At 36.5% G+C, this 18,704-nt stretch overlaps 1 protein-coding gene across 1 annotated transcript in view; it reads left to right on the top strand.

The window, feature by feature from the left end:
* The first annotated feature begins 1,344 nt into the window (after positions 1-1,344).
* LOC136865916 (uncharacterized) overlaps positions 1,345-18,704 on the top strand; it is a 203,163-nt gene continuing 185,803 nt past the window's right edge. Inside the window, exons 1-3 of the mRNA XM_067142459.2 lie at positions 1,345-1,755; positions 2,013-2,090; positions 14,713-14,797. Coding sequence (XP_066998560.2) covers positions 14,726-14,797 — 72 coding nt within the window. The 5' untranslated portion in view covers positions 1,345-1,755; positions 2,013-2,090; positions 14,713-14,725. The remainder of the gene's footprint in view (positions 1,756-2,012; positions 2,091-14,712; positions 14,798-18,704) is intronic.

The following is an 18,704-nucleotide window of genomic DNA, read 5'->3' as shown; positions in this document are numbered from 1 at the left end:
AGAGTGACTGAATGGGTTGCTATATTTCTAGAAAATAGATCTCAGAGAATTAGAGTAGGTGAAGCTTTATCTGGCCCTGTTTCAATTAAGAGTAGAATTCCTCAAGGCAGTATTATCGGCAGTATTATGTTTTCTTATATATATAAATGATATGAGTAAAGGAGTGTAATCGGAGGTAAGGCTTTTTGCGGATGATGTTATTATCTATAGAGTGATAAATAAGTTACAAGCTTGTGAGCAACTGCAATGTGACCTCGAAAATGTTGTGAGATGGACAGCAGGCAAAGGTATGTTGATAAACGGGGCAAAAGTCAGGTTGTGAGATTCACAAATAGGAAAAGTCCTCTCAGTTTTAATTACTGCGTTCATGGGGTGAAGGTTTCTTTTGGGGATCATTGTAAGTATCTAGGTGTTAATATAAGGAAAGATCTTAATTGGGGTAATCACATAAATGGGGTTGTAAATAAAGGGTACAGATCTCTGCACATGGTTATGAGGGTGTTCAGGGGTTGTAGCAAGGATGTAAAGGAGAGTGCATATAAGTCTCTGTTAAGACCCGAACTAGAGTATGGTTCCCGTGTATGGGACCCTCACCAGGATTACCTGATTCAAGAACTGGAAAAAATCCAAAGAAAAGCAGCTCGATTTGTTATGGGTGATTTCCGACAAAACAAAAATGTTGCAAAGTTTGGGTTGGGAAGAATTGAGAGAAAGAAGAAGAGCTGCTCGACTAAGTGGTATGTTCCGAGCTGTCACCGGAGAGATGGCGTGGAATGACATTAGTAGACGAATAAGTTTGAGTGGCGTTTATAAAAGTAGGAAAGATCACAATATGAAGATGAAGTTGGAATTCAAGAGGACAAACTGAGGAAAATATTCATTTATAGGAAGGTGAGTTAGGGACTGGAATAACTTACCAAGGGAGACGTTCAATAAATTACCAATTTCTCTGAAATCATTTAGGAAAAGGCTAGGAAAGCGACAGATAGGGAATCTGCCATCTGGGCGACTGCCCTAAATGCAGATCAGTATTGATTGATTGATTGATTGATACATAATTACGTTTGTATGTAAGAATGCTATCTGTAATATCGCGAAATAATTAAGGTATTAACTGAGGGGCCTAGTTTCGCACAATAGTACCGACAAGTTATAAGTTCCTGAGATAATGCTAGTTCATTTCTCCCGTACCAAGTTTAAACTACGTGGTTGTAATTCAATCGGAGGTCCGAAGGCACCGATTGAAAGCGCCCGGAGCCTCCGCTCCGTAAACAACTGCTCCGTTAACAGCGCTATTATTCAGCAAGTAAATATCTTCGATAATAGCCAAAAAAGCATCATCAACAACACCAACATGTGGTAGCAAGTCGCCGAGTACAGATTGTTCTGGCGTGAAGCTTTGCACCTTGTGTCCTTGTGTTAATCCTGTGTGTCGTAGTTTAGTAGTTCAATTCATATCCTCCCTTTTAACTTTAGCTTTTGAGTTTTAGCCTCTTCCATACTTTATGTTTTCTTATAGAGTCTGTGAAAGGGTACACCACTATCAAGCCAAGTCCATCAAATTATCAAGATAAGACAAGACGAGATTCTTGGTTGAACCTTGCGATCCAGTTTAGATTTAATAATTCATTAACAACAATAATAATAATTGAATTACGGTGTTATACGGGCAGTTGGATAGTGAAGTGCAGCTTGTCTCAGATAACTATTTTGGACTTCTCTCTGAAGTACCGTACGGAATACAATTACCTGGAGGTAAGTAAATTATACCGAGTGTATATTCGTACAGTTGAAGAACACAACGCTAGTTAAAACATGATGGTGATGAGCTATTTACTACGTCAGGTTTACTGTCGAAATGGTTGGCTTGTACTTTAATATTTATAATTATTATTCTAATTTGTGAGGTGCATGTAGGACCACTTGCGCAGTTTTATTTCGCTGACTGTGCTATTTCTCTAAGATTTTCTTCAAGTAATTATGATTTCTCTCATTTTGCACTTTGTCCTCAGCCTTTAATATCCTGCTGATTAAGTTGGAGTCTGCTGTTGCCAGTCTTCAAATCTCAACGGTGTCTGATACGAAATCAGGTAAGCTCTATTGTCCAGTACATATTCTGATACACAAAACAACGGCAAATATATCTACCCTAATCTGTATCTCATAGCATTTGACAGCACTTGCAAGTGAACTGGTGATGGATGGCTTGTGTACCGTAACATATTTAATGCATTGATAGGATAGATTATAGGAGACTACCGTACTGGTAAAAATGAGTGCAATTGGACTAGACAAAAGAATGACTGAATCGGTGGCTATACCGTACTTTTAGAAAATAGAACTCGGAAAATTAGAGCAGGCAAAGATTTGTCTGGCTCTGTAATAATTAAGAGGGGAATTCCTCAAGGCAGTATTATTGAACTTGTATGTTTTCTTACATGTATATATTGCAACTGTTCAGGGATAGAGCAAGAGATACCTCAGAGGTGCTCAGTAAGGATTGGCATGAATGGCTATAGTATACACAAGTGACAGGAAAATAACAATAGTTTCGGCAATGAAAACATCAATATGAGTGGAAATATAACATATAATTTATTCAACATAAAAAGAAAATTCTGCCATCCTGACTATGATGATGAATATGATCACTATGTTAATTTAAATTTACTAAGGCTCTTGAGCTAAGAAAAAATATTCCAAACAAATGGGATTGTATAGGCAAATTATTTTATCCTAATCATTCTAACTGAATTGATTTATAATAACAATTTCGTTTTGAGAAATTTTAAGCAACTAAATTATTTTGCATCATGAGAAATGAGGCTGTCAAGGTAAAATTCTCAAAGAAATCTGAAAAACACATTGAATACCAGTAATGTTAAGAAAATTGAAGTATAGGATATTTAACTACTCAAAGAATTGAATTTCTGGTAACGAAACTTTGAATTGAAATTACATCATGGGATTTTTACAAATGTTTTATTATAATTTAATTTTATTTGAATATGCTTTCAAAGTAATCAAAATTAAATCAAGATGTAAACTATATATATATATATATATGTTCCAAATGATTGTCAATTATTTAATTAAGTAATTACTGTATTTAATATTAAGTGGTCACTCCAAGTAAACTGAAACAAATAGGGCCTAACATTTCTTCCAACAACCAAAATTAATCAACAACGCTGAATATCAACAGCAACATAGATCATAATGCTACCCATGAGAACACAAATGACCTGCCCACATGGTGTAACATACATATCTAAAACAAATCACATATCCAAATATCTCCAACAACTACAAACATACCTCTGTTCTACAATTCAACTACTAAGAATACTGTACAGCACAATTATCTACATGTCATGAAATCATTACCCACACACCCCAATCAACTTTAGTTTGAAGCGGCAATGCAAATGATGAACACAACATGTACACGTGATCCTGGGTATGAGCGATGATGAATGTAGTTCGTTTTAAATTGAGCTAACACGTGTTTTAAGTTAGTAACATGGAAGAATCTATGCCATAATCCAAATATTCCTCGTAAATAGCCAACAAATACCCTCATAAATTATTACAATTGTCAATAACTTCACATCAGGATAAATTCATTTTCATAGTAATGAATTCTGGATTATGGAATCCAACTGCAAGACTTATTAAAAGACTGCTAATGTCACCATGATTACATATACATGAAGACACTACTATATGTCATCTCTTACCTCAAATGCTGAATAATCATCTAATATCACAACATCGCTAAACACACCTCAAAATTCAATTTTCTGAAGACTATTATCACATCCATTAATAATCAATTATTTCAATAAGTCCACTCTAAAGACTCACAATATCGATCACTGTAATCCATTACAGTATCTCACATAAAACATGTGGTCAGAAATAATGCAAAGTATCACACATGAAATAAGCCTTAATTTGTCAAAATCATTATTGAAGATTCAATCTAAGATTCGTTATCATATACTCTTACTCAAGTACTCCAAAACTGAATGATTACCTGATCTCTGAATTAACATCCCAATGACACTAAGTTCAGTTACCATGAGGCATGAATGTAAGCTCCAAATATTACCACATTAGATTCAGATTATACATGTCAGTTGACAAATACAGTAATATTCTTTAAATGTCTAATGATGACCAAGATGACACACGGAAAAGCTATCAATGATTCACCACTGTCATCAGTACGTTAAATGTGGTTAGGAAAACCTGCAGTTCCATACAACTAAATATCCAAGAGGAAATTCACATTTCAACATATTTCATCTAGAAAGTAATTAATAGAAATATAGGAAATAGAGCAGATGATTAGCTATATGACCACACCATAGAAGTAAGAAAAAGATATACAATTACATATAACAGATATCTAGTATAAGATTTAATGGACTTAACGTAGTCTGCAGACTTCATGTTGAGTGATGGGAAGTTGTCCTTAATTGACAGGTTTAGGATGGATGTTCTTGCATTTCTCCTCTGTTGCCAATGGTCTGATGATTTAGCAGCTCATGGTGGAATACATATTGGACACGGCAATGAAATCCGTCCTTGTATTCCAATGATTGTTGAGGTCCTATTCACGGCCGCAGTTCCATAGCAATTCACTGAAACTTGTACAAAACAATTATAAATCATCTTTGGCGCAGTTTCTTTCAATATTATGGGATGGTACATTCTTTCTTACTATTGATTAATAACATTCAACATCTGTTGTTTAAGGAGGTTTATGTTTAAATCATGGACGCAAGCACACTTCCATAAGCTCCAGTCTGGCATCAAACAGGTTGCCTCACTGTCCACTACGACGGTCTGGGTCGGAATAAGAGTTCGTAACAATGTTCTGAATTGAAGTAAGAGTTCGTAGCGACATTCTAGATTAGAATGAGAATGAGTGCATATACAGCTCTGTTTAGGTAAAGCACCTTCCACCACTAGTTGCCGGAAGTACAGTTTCAATTCAGATACTGAATTCTCATATTATCGTCTGATTTAGTTAGCCCTAAATTCGCTTGTAAGTTGTCATAAAATTGGGCATAAATTATTTTCTTAATGTTGTAATTTGGATATGACTTCATTACCACTATGTGACCTAATTTTACATTGACATATGTATTCGTACGCCTTTGCTGGCAGGACCTAGTGTTTTCAATGCACTATGTCTTCTGGTATAGGCTAGAGCAATTTTGTTACTTTCATAGATCTGTCTCTGTCTTATCCTTGGCTTTGACAATATGAAAGTGACTGAGGTATGAACGATGCTAGTAATGCCAATCCTTATGTAGCCAGTCCTTGCTATGAATGGCATGAAAATGTTGCTCATAGGGTCCGTTGTTGTATGCATTTCAGTGGGCTTGGCAGATTGATATGTAATAGCAACTTTGGCTCGGTGAGGAAAGCAACGGGAAACGACCTCACTCCTCGTTTCCCTAGTACGCCTCTTCAGTGATGCCTAGTCCATCTATGACAGCTCATGGCAGAGCTGTTGAGGATCCCACCAGTGGCATCGCTGACTGACTGAACATACATACATACATATGTATTCGTAATTATGTTGGATCACGCTGTTAGTTCCTTCCGGTGACATGTTTTACTACCCTTTCATTTATTGGGTTAGAGTCAGGTGTTAGGGTGCATGGTTTATTTATTTCCTTTTGTGCCGGGTTGATCTGCCTCCCCTCAAGCGGTAATATTTTGCCACTCCAATTAAACAAATAAGGCGTCACTTGTCATGGTCACGGCACATGTGTCACTCTGACAAAGATACAGGCCAGGTGTTGTACACTCGAATAAATCAATAGTTCGTCATCTCTTAAGAAGCATACTCTCATGATACGAGTAAAAGTCTGGAATCTGAGGTGAGGCTTTTTGCGGATGATGTTATTGTGTATAGGGTAAGATATAAGTTACAAGATTGTAAGCAGCTGCAAAATTACCTCAAAAATGTTGTGAAATTGACAATAGGCAATTATATGTTGGTAAACGGGGTTAAAAGTCAGGTATTGGGTTTTACTAATGGGAAAAGTCTTCTTAGGTTTAATTACTGCATTGATGGGGTGAAAGTTCATTTAGGGAGTCATAAGTAACTAGGTGTTAATATAAGAAAAGTTCTTCATTGGTGTAATCACATAAATGGGATGGTAAATAAAGGTTGCAGATCTCTGCACATGGTTGTGATGGTATCTTGTGGTTGTAGTAAGAATATAAAAGAAAGGGCATATAAGTCTGGTAAGATCCCAACTAGAGTATAGTTCCAGTGTATGGGAACCTCACAAATATTACTTGATTCAAGAACTGGATAAAATCCCAAGAAAAGCAGCTTTATTTGTTCTGAGTGATTCCAACTAAAGAGCAGCGTTACAAAAATTTTGCATGTTTTGGCTGCAAAAGCATGGGAGAAAGGGAATGACCTGCCCGACTAGGCAATATGTTCCGAGTTGTCAATTGAGGGATGGCCCGTATTTCCCGGTCAAGCTCAGCCAGCACACGAGAGATTCCAAAGTGGACCGTTCATCAGCGGGCTGTCTTTATTTTTGGAGGCATTTAAATGACAAGGATTGATGACAATAAAAGAAATAAACAATTTAAAAACATAGGCTTGACATTTATTATAATACTAGCTGTAGTACCCGGCGTTGCCCGGATAGTTTCTGAATATTTACCTTTAAGATTTGCATTTACCAGTTAGTTATGTGTGATGTGAATTTTTATAGAATTCCTTTTTGACTTGCAGATTGATACGTTATGATCTATTATGTAGTTTTAAAATTATTTAGATGTGTTTGATTTCAAGTTTTAGATTATTTCATTTTCGAGTAAAACTTCGTCCTTATGGAAGCTCAAATCGACTGGGAAGTATTTGATCCTGTCAAATATTAATAAGTGATAACTATATGTATTTAGCCGTCGCACTATAGATACGATGTACAGGATTTCAACTGTCAATGAGACTGTCCCCCTCCTGCCCTCCACCACTAAGAGATATAAAATCTGGAATATCACCATTCATCACAGTGACCCAGAAAACTGTAGATTCGACACTGTTTTCGATTACTTTTATATCTCACTCCCCCTCACCCACACCCCAAAGGGGACTGAACATGAATTTAAAAAAATTCGGAGTGTCATTAATTATTTCAGCTACCACGAAAACTATGGATTCGATAATATTCTAGATTATTTTTATACCACCCCCTCGCCCCCTGCCCACAAGGGTGCTAGGGGTGTCTTACCCTCACGCAGTTTGTCTCCTGATACTAATTGATAAGTGTTCCAAGTTTGGTGAAATTGCTCCAGTGGTTTAGGAGGAGATGTGTCATTTACACACCCACACCCACGCACACACACCCACGCACACACACCCACGCACACACATACATAAATTTATATATAGTAAGAAGAAGAAGATAATATTTTTATATGTAGTTTTTCGATTAATTTTATATCTGACCCCCTTCGCTCCCCACTTGGACTTGCAAAATCCGGAGTAATACTATTCATCTCAGAGACCCTGAAATCTATGGATTCGAAACTGTTTTTAATTATTTCTATATCTCACCCCCCCCTTTGCTCCCCACCTAAAAAGGGGCTAGACTTTAAAAAATTCTAGAGTATTACTTTTCAACTCAATGACCCTGAAAACTATGAATTCGACACTATTCTCGATTATTATTGTAACTACACCCCCCCCTGACCCTCTCCCTTAAGGGCGCTAGGGATGGCTTACCCCCCACAGTGATCGTCTCCCGATAGTAAGTAATACGTGTACCAAGTTTGGTTAAAATTGCTCCAGTGGTTTAGGAGGAGATGTGTCATTTACACACATAGTTCCATTTCTATATATAGTAAGATTTTTATACTCGTACTTCAGCCCCTTTCCATCCCCGCCCAAAGGAGTCCTATGAGTGCGTTACACAACAGTATATTTCTTCCAGATTTTAAGTCTTATTTGTACCAATTTTGGTTGGCAGCTATGCCCAAACGTACATACATAATCTCACTGCTGTAGAATTCTGGAGCTGACGTTGCCATGGTTACGACAGTTCATTTCTTTATCCGATTCCTAGAGCAGGGGTAGTGTGGTGCCAATATCTCCGTAACGGTTGGTTTTAGGGCCCATAGGGCTTACCGAGTTTTGTTCTTTGCATCAAGAGGATTAAATTGAGCTTTGTCTCATCCTTATACGACAAATTCGATATTTTGTCTATAATAGTATAAGAGAAAACGGTTTTCCTATAAAAAATGATATGCATATCAAAACCTTCCCCAGGATGAGTATACTCTAAATATGAAGTTTGGTTGAGATCTATCCAGCCATTTCGACGTGATGGTGGAACAAACAAACAGACAAACAGACACGAAGAACTTTATTTATAAGAAGATATGCACAAAATAATAATACTTGACAAATGGAAATTATTCTTGCTGCAGCTAGTTTTGACACTCGTGCAGCTAAGGCCATTGAATGAATTTAAAAATTAACTGATTCTGATCTTGAACCTCATAGACATTGGATTAATCTGAAATTATAAAATAAAATAAAAATTAACCTTCCATTGCCTTGAAAATTAAAATTAAAGAGGATGAACTCCATCCTAAACCATACTTGATCTCAAAGATATTTGAAGGGTTTATTTGTCTCGCCTATCTCACTTTAAACAAAACAGAAATACTAAATTTCACTAAATTGAGTGATGGATAACCATGGTATCCTTTCTACAGCTTCACCTGTACAATATTTATAAATCTACATTACTTTCTATCTCAGTTGCTGATGTCTTTAACAACAAATGCAAATATTATTTACTTGAATATTTGAGTAATTACTACTTTTGAAAATTCTCAAATGGTTTAATTAAAGTTAATATCATTGTTATATGACTTTATAAATATTAGTCGTTACAGCAACAATTCTTCTCTTGAAAAACATAAAATGAATGAATTGGACTTAATCACGTCATTGCAAGAATCGACAGTACTTGTTTATGCTTGATTTTGAAATTATACCATCTTATTCACTCATTGAAATTGTGTTATTAATTACTTGAATCTCTACTTAAACTTTGCATAGAAATTATTCAATCACAATCAAAGAAATGAACCAAAAACACAGACAATGCTGGAATAACCTGATCCAGTGTGCTGAACACACATTTCAAGAATAACACTTCATACCCAATTTCAAATACATTTTTGTTTCTTTATTTTAAAGACCTAAGACAGAATAAGTGCTTTCTCTTCCATCAGGTGCCATATCAACAATTATTTCATTAGAAATTTTGTCTGCTCTTTGATTCAAAATGATTTTCAAAGATGTTTCATCACATAGGAAAATAAAATAATTTTGTAAGTACCATAATAAATCATGTGCTTGTCCTGTCATGCTTTCGTCTTTCAGTTGGTTCTCTTCTATATTGACCAAATGTTCACCAGGTATATCATCGTATTTGCCAATCATTTCCATTATTCCCGAAAAATTGTAATTGTGAACATCACCAATCCAAGTGGTTCTCCCTGAAAACTAAGAACTACTGAAAACTAAAAGAAGCTTTTAAAAATTCCTTGCTGAGCGCCTGGCCCCTGTTCTTTTAGTGGCCTTGTGTGTTCCTTCAGGAATTTCATTTTTTTTGGTTTGAAGCTTGTAACAGAGACAGCTTTGTTGCCTCATTACATCAGTTTTAGGAATAACATCTAATAAATTCCCTACTCATAGTTTCCTAAACAGGACTAGTGTGGCAGGACCACATGTTGAGAGAAATAAGTTCTTTGCTATCTGTGAATCGAACTGAAAATTTTCCTTCAAGTTGTTGTGCCATTTATTGAATATTTTACACTTATAACAGTGTGGTTCTTGATTATGGAGAGGTTAATATTACAGTAGGTCCCTGATTATACAAACTGATCGAGCTCGATAGCTGCAGTCGCTTAAGTGGGGCCAGTTTCCAGTATTCGGGAGATATTAGGTTCGAACCCCACTGTCGGCAGCCCAGAAAATGGTTTTGCATGGTTTCCCATTTTCACACCAGGCTGTACCCTAATTAAGGCCACGGCTGCTTCCTTCCCACTCCTAGCCCTTCCCTGTCCCATCGTCGCCATAAGACCTATCTGTGTCAGTGCGACGTAAAGCAACTAGCAAAAAAAAAAAAAATACAAGCTCTGATTAACGATGATGCTGTATTATCTGAGCCAGAACTGTACATGTAAAACACTGTATTACTCTTTTAATGGAGTAATTCTTAGAAGTATTGTCATTAATACCATACCTAGCAATTACATTATTGTAGCTAAGGAACAAGGTACCACGATGAAATAAAATAATTGGAAAAGTCTGTATTAAGAAGGTTAAAAGTTAAAATGTAAGACTTTTTGTTATCTTGTTACATTTCATTATACCCTCAATATAAGTAAGCTAAAGGAAAGGAAAATCATACAGTTTTAAAATATAACAATATAGCACACATTCATACATTACAGTCTATCCACTTCATGTGTGTATCAATATGACAATCTAAGAATTGTCTAACCTCCTTTATTTGCCTTTGGCAATTTTATAAAGTCATTCATTGTACATGTTTCATCTGCTTCACAGACATCATCAGCTACATTCACTTATGCTAAGGTACAAAAAGATGAAAGTATACATAATATATTTTTCTCATAACAGCCTTCATCTCTTCCCATGGAAAACTTATAACTTTGTCTAAGGGGGGAATTACGATGGTGATGGTTGGGGATGGAGATGTGTAATTAAAAACTTTTCCTTAATTAAACTACTATTAAAACATTTATTCAGCTTCCAATTCAAAAATAAAAAGAAGTCTTTTATAGTCTCTGTCATGCTTCTGCTCAAAAGCAGGTTTAAGAAAACACTTGTTAACTTGTTACAGTCTTATTACTTAAGGTGAATTCCTTGTTGTCAAATTTAAAATGCTCTTGCAGTTCAATGTTAAGATGTGGTTTGAAGTTTATTTCACACTTGTCCGTGAACTAGGCAATTGGGTAGTTTCTAACACGATTCCTGCCTGTGGGTTTTGCCGTCCTTACTTCCCGCTACTTTGGGTGTGGGTCTATGCCTGTGAATGTAGCTGATGATATCTGTGAAGCAGATGAAACATATACTATGAATGATTTTATAAAATTACCAAAGGCAAATAAAGGTATCAATTATGTGGTTAAACAATTCTTTAGATTCTTAGATGTACATACATACTTATTCATTGTAGACTGTTATGCCTTTCAGCATTCAGCCTTTGTGATTTTACTAAACTGTGACATACTCCTAGTTCTGTGGCCTTGTTTAGTTCTATTCTTCATATTTTAAAATCATTAAAACGTGAGGCTAATCATTGTCATCCTCCGTGTCTCTTACCTTCCATGACAGAGTCCATTATTCTTTTAGATAACCTATATTAATGCATTCATCTCACATGACCTCACCACCAAAGCTGATTTATGTGTACAGTTTTATCAGTCGAGTTCATTCCTAACTTTGCCTTGTCGGAGTACCCTCCTGCCATTGCTCCCTCCTTTGGTCACTCTCCCTTACTTCTAACTTATGCATAAGGTATCAATAGCCCAACCAGCTTTCACTCCAGTAAAGCAAAATTGGTTTGAAAACAACTTGGTATTAAGATAGTTTTGTTTGGGAGCTAACGTCCTTCTTACAAAATACTGTGGATTGCAATTTCGAGCTCGCTGCATTTCTTTTGCTGCACCTCGATCACTTACTACCATCCTGAGAAGAACACATCCTAAGTACTTGAAATGATCTACATGTTCCAGCTTTGTATTCCCACCAGACATTACATTTTCTTAGGTTTCTTTCCTACTGATATCAGTTTAGTCTTGGAAAGTCTAATTTTCACACCATACTCATTGCACCTATTTTAAAGTTTCAAGATGTCAGACTGCAGGCTTTTAGCCCAATCTGCCATGAAGACCAAGTCATCTGCATAGGCCAATCTCCACCTAACTGATCCCTGCCTGCCACTTTATACCTTTCAGTAGATGTTCCATGTAAACTATGAACAACAAAGGTGAAAGTTTACAGCCTTGTCTAACCCCTATAAGTACCTTGAACCAATAACTCATTGCACCATCAATTCACACCACAGCCAATTGTCAATATAAATACCTATGATTGCTTTTAATAATCTCTGCCTAATATTGTAGCCACCCAGTATGGCTAACATACTGTATTTTTCCCTCGGCACTCTGTCACAACCCTTCTCTAGATTATGAAGGATAAACATAACCCTCTATTCCTCTCATAGCATTTTCTGATCCTGACGGCCCTTCTGTGGTCTGAAACCTCACTGGTTTCCTTCCAGCTTACTCTCAACCACAGTTCATACCCTCCATTCAGAAATGCCTGGTGTACTTCTCAATGAAGTACCTCAATAGTTGTTGCACTCCTCCCTGCTTCCTTGCTTACACATAATCCCAGGGAGAATCTCTCCTCTAACTTGTTAGGGTTAGGGACCACTGGTGGTGCAGCCTGTATACAGTAGAACCTCGATAATTCGAAATCGGTTCATTCAAAATCCCACCGAATTCGAAGAAGCTCTCGTTCCCGGAAACATGAGATACAGTTTTGCATGTTATTTCAATTGTTTAATTCGAAATACGGATAATTCGAACTACAATGTCGGCCCCATTACCGAAATTAAGACTTTTAATTCGAAACTGCCTTTACATTTTAAAACAATAGTACGTTACAGAGTAATTTCAACTCGAAATTTATCCGCTGCGCGTCATAATAGAACGCGCGTTCCGGAACGTGGAGGGGTAGCTTTCCGCATTTACACTCACTTCGGTGGGTCTACAGTGCGCTTCATGATTGCTAAGTTGAATGAAATCGGAATTCTTTTGTATTCAACCTTTTAAGAAATGCCGTAATATCATGCAACAGGTAGTGTGCGGGAAAACAGAATCCGCGAACACTGGCGATACCAACAGTTGACGAAAAAACGTGGCTCATATAATAAATTCGTACGCACCGAACAATATTTTCATTGCCGGTGAAACTGCATTGCTTTATTTTAATGCGAGCCCAAACGGTCTTATGGTTTTAAAGGAGAAATTGCCAGCCAGGAAATCGTACAAGGGTGAGGGATGGGGGTCATAGTAGTGCGTTGCAATTGCACATGGATGCGAGATACTTTATCGCCTTGCCATAGGAGAATTCGATAAGCTACAATGTTTTAAGGGCGTCGGGCACTTTCCATGCCAGTACAAAGCATCTAAAAATGCAAACAGTACAGAAATCCAAAAAATTATTGCATTTACACAGGGGAACCGGCATAATTTATCCTCGTCTTTGAATTGTGCGATTTTTTTCTTTTGTTGCGTGAGGTTATGTTTGTCAGTGATTTATCGAAGTGCATTATTTGAACATTGTAAATGCACCTTGTTGGATACATTTCAGAAATAGTTTTTTCCATGGCATTTGAAAGGTTTAAACTGTGAATCGAGGTGATGCATGTATTAATGGGTCTTAGAATACTTTGTGACGCGGCAAGTGTTTACATTTCTGAAGTGCGAGAGAAGTGCCATGGCGGGAAATCGTCCAGGGATAGTCATAGGAAAGTTCGATTTTAAGAGCATCGGTTACTTTCTGTGTAAATACAAGGCATCTAAAATGCATACTGTATAGTAATCCAATTAATAAAGCACTTTCACATGGGAGCCAGCATAAATTTCTCCTCGTCTTTGAATCTTTTTTTTTCTTTCTTTCTTTCGATGCGTGAGGTTATGTTTACCAGTGAGATATCCGAGTGCATTATTTGAATACTGTAATTGCACCTTCTTGGATACATTTAGGAAATAGTTCTTTTTTCATGGCATTTGAAAGGTATAAACTGTGAATGAAGGTTAACTGCATGCTATAACAGGCCTTAGAATATTTTGTAACGCGGCAAGGGTTGGTACTTCTGAATTGCGAATTGGCGGTTAATTCGAAATCACGTAATTCGAAGTCAGATTTTTGAGTCCCAACGACTTCGAATTAACAAGGTTTTACTGTATAAGGAGGGCCATGACTCAGAATATATTCCATAGTAACTGGTATTGTGACTATCATGACCAGTTACTAGGCCACTAAGCCATTACCCATGGTTCATGAATTAGGACGTGACTACGGTAAACCAACCATGTACCATAAGAATATTTTTAAGGGCAGGTTGGTGGATCCCTGGCAAGGGAGGATACCTCCTGTCTCTTACTTTAGGTATAACTTCACATCATGTTTGCATGATTTTCTCATTCCTGAACATGCTCCCATGTTAGTAAATTGCTACCTATATTTCTACATCTTGAAATGCTTGGGGGTCAAGTTTTATCGAGCTCTTGTAGTTTGGAGTATGTGGGTGTACTTTATAGAGAAAGATATATATAGGTCCATTTTTGTCTTCATAGTAGTTCCTTTTTTCCTTTAGGAAGATTGGAAGGTTTGGAACACATTCCATTTTTCTTCCGACTACACTTAATAAAAGAATGTTGTCCAGGTTTACTCTCCTTTAAATCAATAATCACTACCAATGTTGTGATTAAACATTTCTATGGGAATACCATTTGAATAACCAATATTTAGTACAGTAGTCATAAGGTGATTCTTATTTTGTGTAGTGGTACTGGACTTATTTTAAGAGCTCTGCTGCTTGTATTTTGCAGGTTTGTCAAAGGAATGGAGAAAGTTGTGTTTGTCAAATGTGAGCCAGCATGGCCTCTGGATACAGAAGAAGAGCCCTCTAACTTTGTAAGTGAATAGTCATAAAATATATCCCTCTAATGATTTGAGGGTGTGGTGAGTTTTATACTATTACATTCTACTTCAATCAATCAATCAATCAATCAATCAATCAATCAATCAATCCTGATTGCATTTTGGGGCAGTTGCCCTGGTGGCAGATTTCCCAACCTTTTCTTAAACGATTTTAAAGAAATTGGAAATTTATTGAACATCTCCCTTGGTAAGTTATTCCATTCCCTAACTCCCCTTCTTATAAATGAATATTTACCCCAATTTGTCATCTTGAATTCCAAATTTATCTCCGCATTGTGATCTTTCCTACTTTTAACCCGCAAGTGGTTGCTAGCTGAAATATAACATGAGTGGTTGCGGGTGAGACTTTCTCTCACATTAAAATAAATATGACATTTTTCACAGTTTTGTAGGGCGTAAGGCTGAAATTTACTACTGAATTGAAATGCAAGTTCTGCCTTATGATAGAAATGAAATGATTAGCTGTGTGAGAGAGAGAGAGATGGCATATGGCTTTTAGCGCTGGGAGTGTCCGAGGACAAGTTCGGCTCGCCAGACGCAGCAGGTCTTTTGATTTGAAACCCGTAGGTGACCTGCGCGTCATGATGAGGATGAAATAATGATGAAGATGACACATACACCCAGCCGCCGTGTCAGTGAAATTAACCAATTAAAGGTTAAAATTCCTGATCCTGCCGGGAATCAAACCTGGGACTTCTGTGACAAAAGGCCAGCAGGCTAACCATTTAGCCATGGAGCTGGACATGATTAGCTGCTTATTAAAGACACAAATTACTACTTAAAATAACATATGCAATGCTTATAAGAATAACTTCCATCCTGAAGTCATAAAAAATAAAATCTCACACATGCATTATATCTAGTAATGTTTACATACAAAGCAAGGTTTCTGAACACAATAATATTTTCAAAAACAAGAAGTGCTTATAATACAAATACTAATGCTTACAACAGGAGTAAGTTCTCCGCTCCATATCAAAATAACACCAACCTTATTAGTTGTTCGATGAGGGAAACTCTTACGCAGTGCATACAGACACATAGGAACCTTGGTTCTGACTAGGGGAGGGGGTGCTTACCCTTCAAATATGAATCGCTCTACTCACAACAGTTATAAACTCAGCTGGAAGAGGGAACAATCATCTCCCTTTCATCACTGTGAAGTAATATCACAATAAAAAATAATGTGAGAGAAAATCTCATATAGCGACCACTTGCAGGTTAAGGACGCCACTGAAACTTATTTGTCTGCTAATGTTATTCCACGCCATCTCTCCGCTGACAGCTCGGAACTGACCACTTATTACATGTCATAAACCTCATGATTAATCTGTATGGAAAGTTGTTATAACTTAAAAACCAATGAAGGTATTTATTAATTCACCTATTCAATACTTTTTGTCCACTTGTATGTGGTTACAAACACACAGTAACACTTAACACTTTCGGGACATGTTTCACCCTTTAGGCACTTTCAGCCATAATACAATCTTAAAAATATTACACATAATATTAAAAAAGAAAAAATTAGCCTTGTAACCATATTACTTAAAATATTGGTATACACAATGTGAAAATTTTGATAAAATCATGGTAAAATATTAATGGAGCACTGTCTATGGTCATTCTAAAATCATTTGGTCCGAGACTAAAACTTCTTCTTATATAATTTTGAAATTCTAATAAAATGGTTCGATGGAATTTGTCTGTTACTTCTGCTAATGTGATAGTACATACATTTTTTCTCTAACTAAGTAAAAGCGATGTCACCAACACAGAAAAAGTAGTCTTTTGCAAGTCAGCAACCTTGACCACGTCTTTTGCAGGACATCTTTTTCTGTGTTAGTGATATTGCTTTTATTTTGTTGGAGAAAAAATGTATGTGCTATCGCATTAAGAGAAATAACAGACAAATTCCATTGAGCCATTTTATTAGAACTTCAAAATTATATAAGAAGAAATTTGTCTTGGACCAAATGATTTTAGAATGACCATAGACAGTGCTCCATTGACACTTTACCATGATTTTATCAAATATTTTCCATTTTCGCATTATGTGTACCAATATTTTAAGTAATAAGTTTACAAGGCTAATTTTCTAACTACTTTTTTAATATTATGTGTAATATTTTTAAGATTGTATTATGGCTGAAAGTGCCTAAAGGGTGAAACATGTCCTGAAAGTGTTAAGTGTTAGTATGTATTTGTAACCAGATATAAGTGGACAAAAGTACTGAATAGGTGGATTAATAAATACCTTCATTGGTTTTTAAGACATATCACCTAGTCCAGCAGCTTGTCTTCTTTCTGCCAGTTCTTCCCAGCCCAAACTTTGCAACATTTCTATAATGCTACTCCTTTGTCAGAAATCACCCAGAACAAATCGAGCTGCATTTCTTTGGATTTTTTCCAGTTTTTGGATTAAGTAATCCTGGTGAGGGTCCCATACACTGGAACCATTATCTAGTTGGGGGTCTTATTAGAGAACTATACTCCCTCTCCTTTACATCCTTATTGCAACCCCCAAAACACCCTCATAACCACATGCAGAGATCTGTACCCTTTATTTACAATCCCATTTATGTGAATACCCCAATGAAGATCATTACATAAACATCCCCAACACCGTGTGTTTTATAATTTGTAGTTAGTGCATTCTCACACAGTGATAACTGATGCTATTTCAAGTTGATTGCAAAATTGAGGAGCTAGATGCAATAACAGCGTAAGTCTACTTACGCTGTTATGGCATGAATACCGTTTTTGAATTTCCCGGTCCCTTCACTACAACCCAGTCCAAGTGTTATTTTGCTAGGGTGCTGCTAGAGGTCAGGAGCTCACCAAAACTGGTAACATGCGCCCGCTGTTATTGCATGAAGCATGCTTCACAAGCGGCACATTCAGTTGCCGCCAGTTCTTTGGCTGGAGAAGATGTTAGCGAGCGGAAGAGAAGGTTATGTGGCTGATGCCAATATTTCTATTGACGTCACTTCTGATACATCAGTAGGAAATGATTCAGAGTTATTTGATGCTACTGACTGTTTAGATGACAGTTTTAATCCCAGGTGCAGGGGAAGAAAAAGGATGAAATATTCTGATTCATGGAAAAGAAATATTGTAAAACATGCAAGGAATAGTGGCAGACATTACATTTCTCTCACAAGTGGAAAGGAAATCAGAAAGAATACATTTAGGAAAGTGGATAAATGTTGCAGGAAAATGTAGGTTGTTCTTTACAAAATTGGTTGGTTTTAGTCTACCTAGCGTTAATAAATATAATGAATCAGAACGTTGTTTCATTTTATTAATATAGTGGTGTTGTGATGTAAGATGTAAGAAAGTGTGGTGTAAAAGCAGACAAAAGGGTTGATGTTCTTTCACTAATGAAATACATAAAACCTGAAAATGTTGAGTGGTATGTGAAAGTCATGTCTGTGTGAAATGATTCCCTAGAGTCTGCTAAAGCAGCATGCGAAGATGAATCATCCTGATTTTGGTCAATGATGCAGTATGTCAGTATTTCAAACAAGTAACAGACACACAATGTTTGAATTCCAATTATATACTTTGTGATCTGTGTTTTGTTTCTTTTCTTTTAGGTTTAGTGAATCACTTTGTAAATGATAATAAGAATAAAAGTTGTTCAGAAAGGAATGTTTCTAATTTTATAACATTTCAAATATTTGTTGGGTAGGGGAGGGGCAATTACCGTAGCCTAATGCCATAGTTGGGAAGAGCACTAAACCTCTCTCAGCCCTTTACGAAATACAGAACAAAAAAGTGAATATTAAATAAAGAATAAGCTTTATTTTTTTACCTTCTTTAGTTGACAAATTTTTGTATTCTGTTAGGAATTTGTTCTCAATTTTAGTAAGTTTAG

This window comes from Anabrus simplex, chromosome 3, assembly GCF_040414725.1.
Source record: "Anabrus simplex isolate iqAnaSimp1 chromosome 3, ASM4041472v1, whole genome shotgun sequence".
Taxonomy (NCBI): domain Eukaryota; kingdom Metazoa; phylum Arthropoda; class Insecta; order Orthoptera; family Tettigoniidae; genus Anabrus; species Anabrus simplex.
The sequence above is the reverse complement of the archived record's forward strand: the minus strand, read 5'-3'. Positions and strand labels throughout refer to the sequence as shown.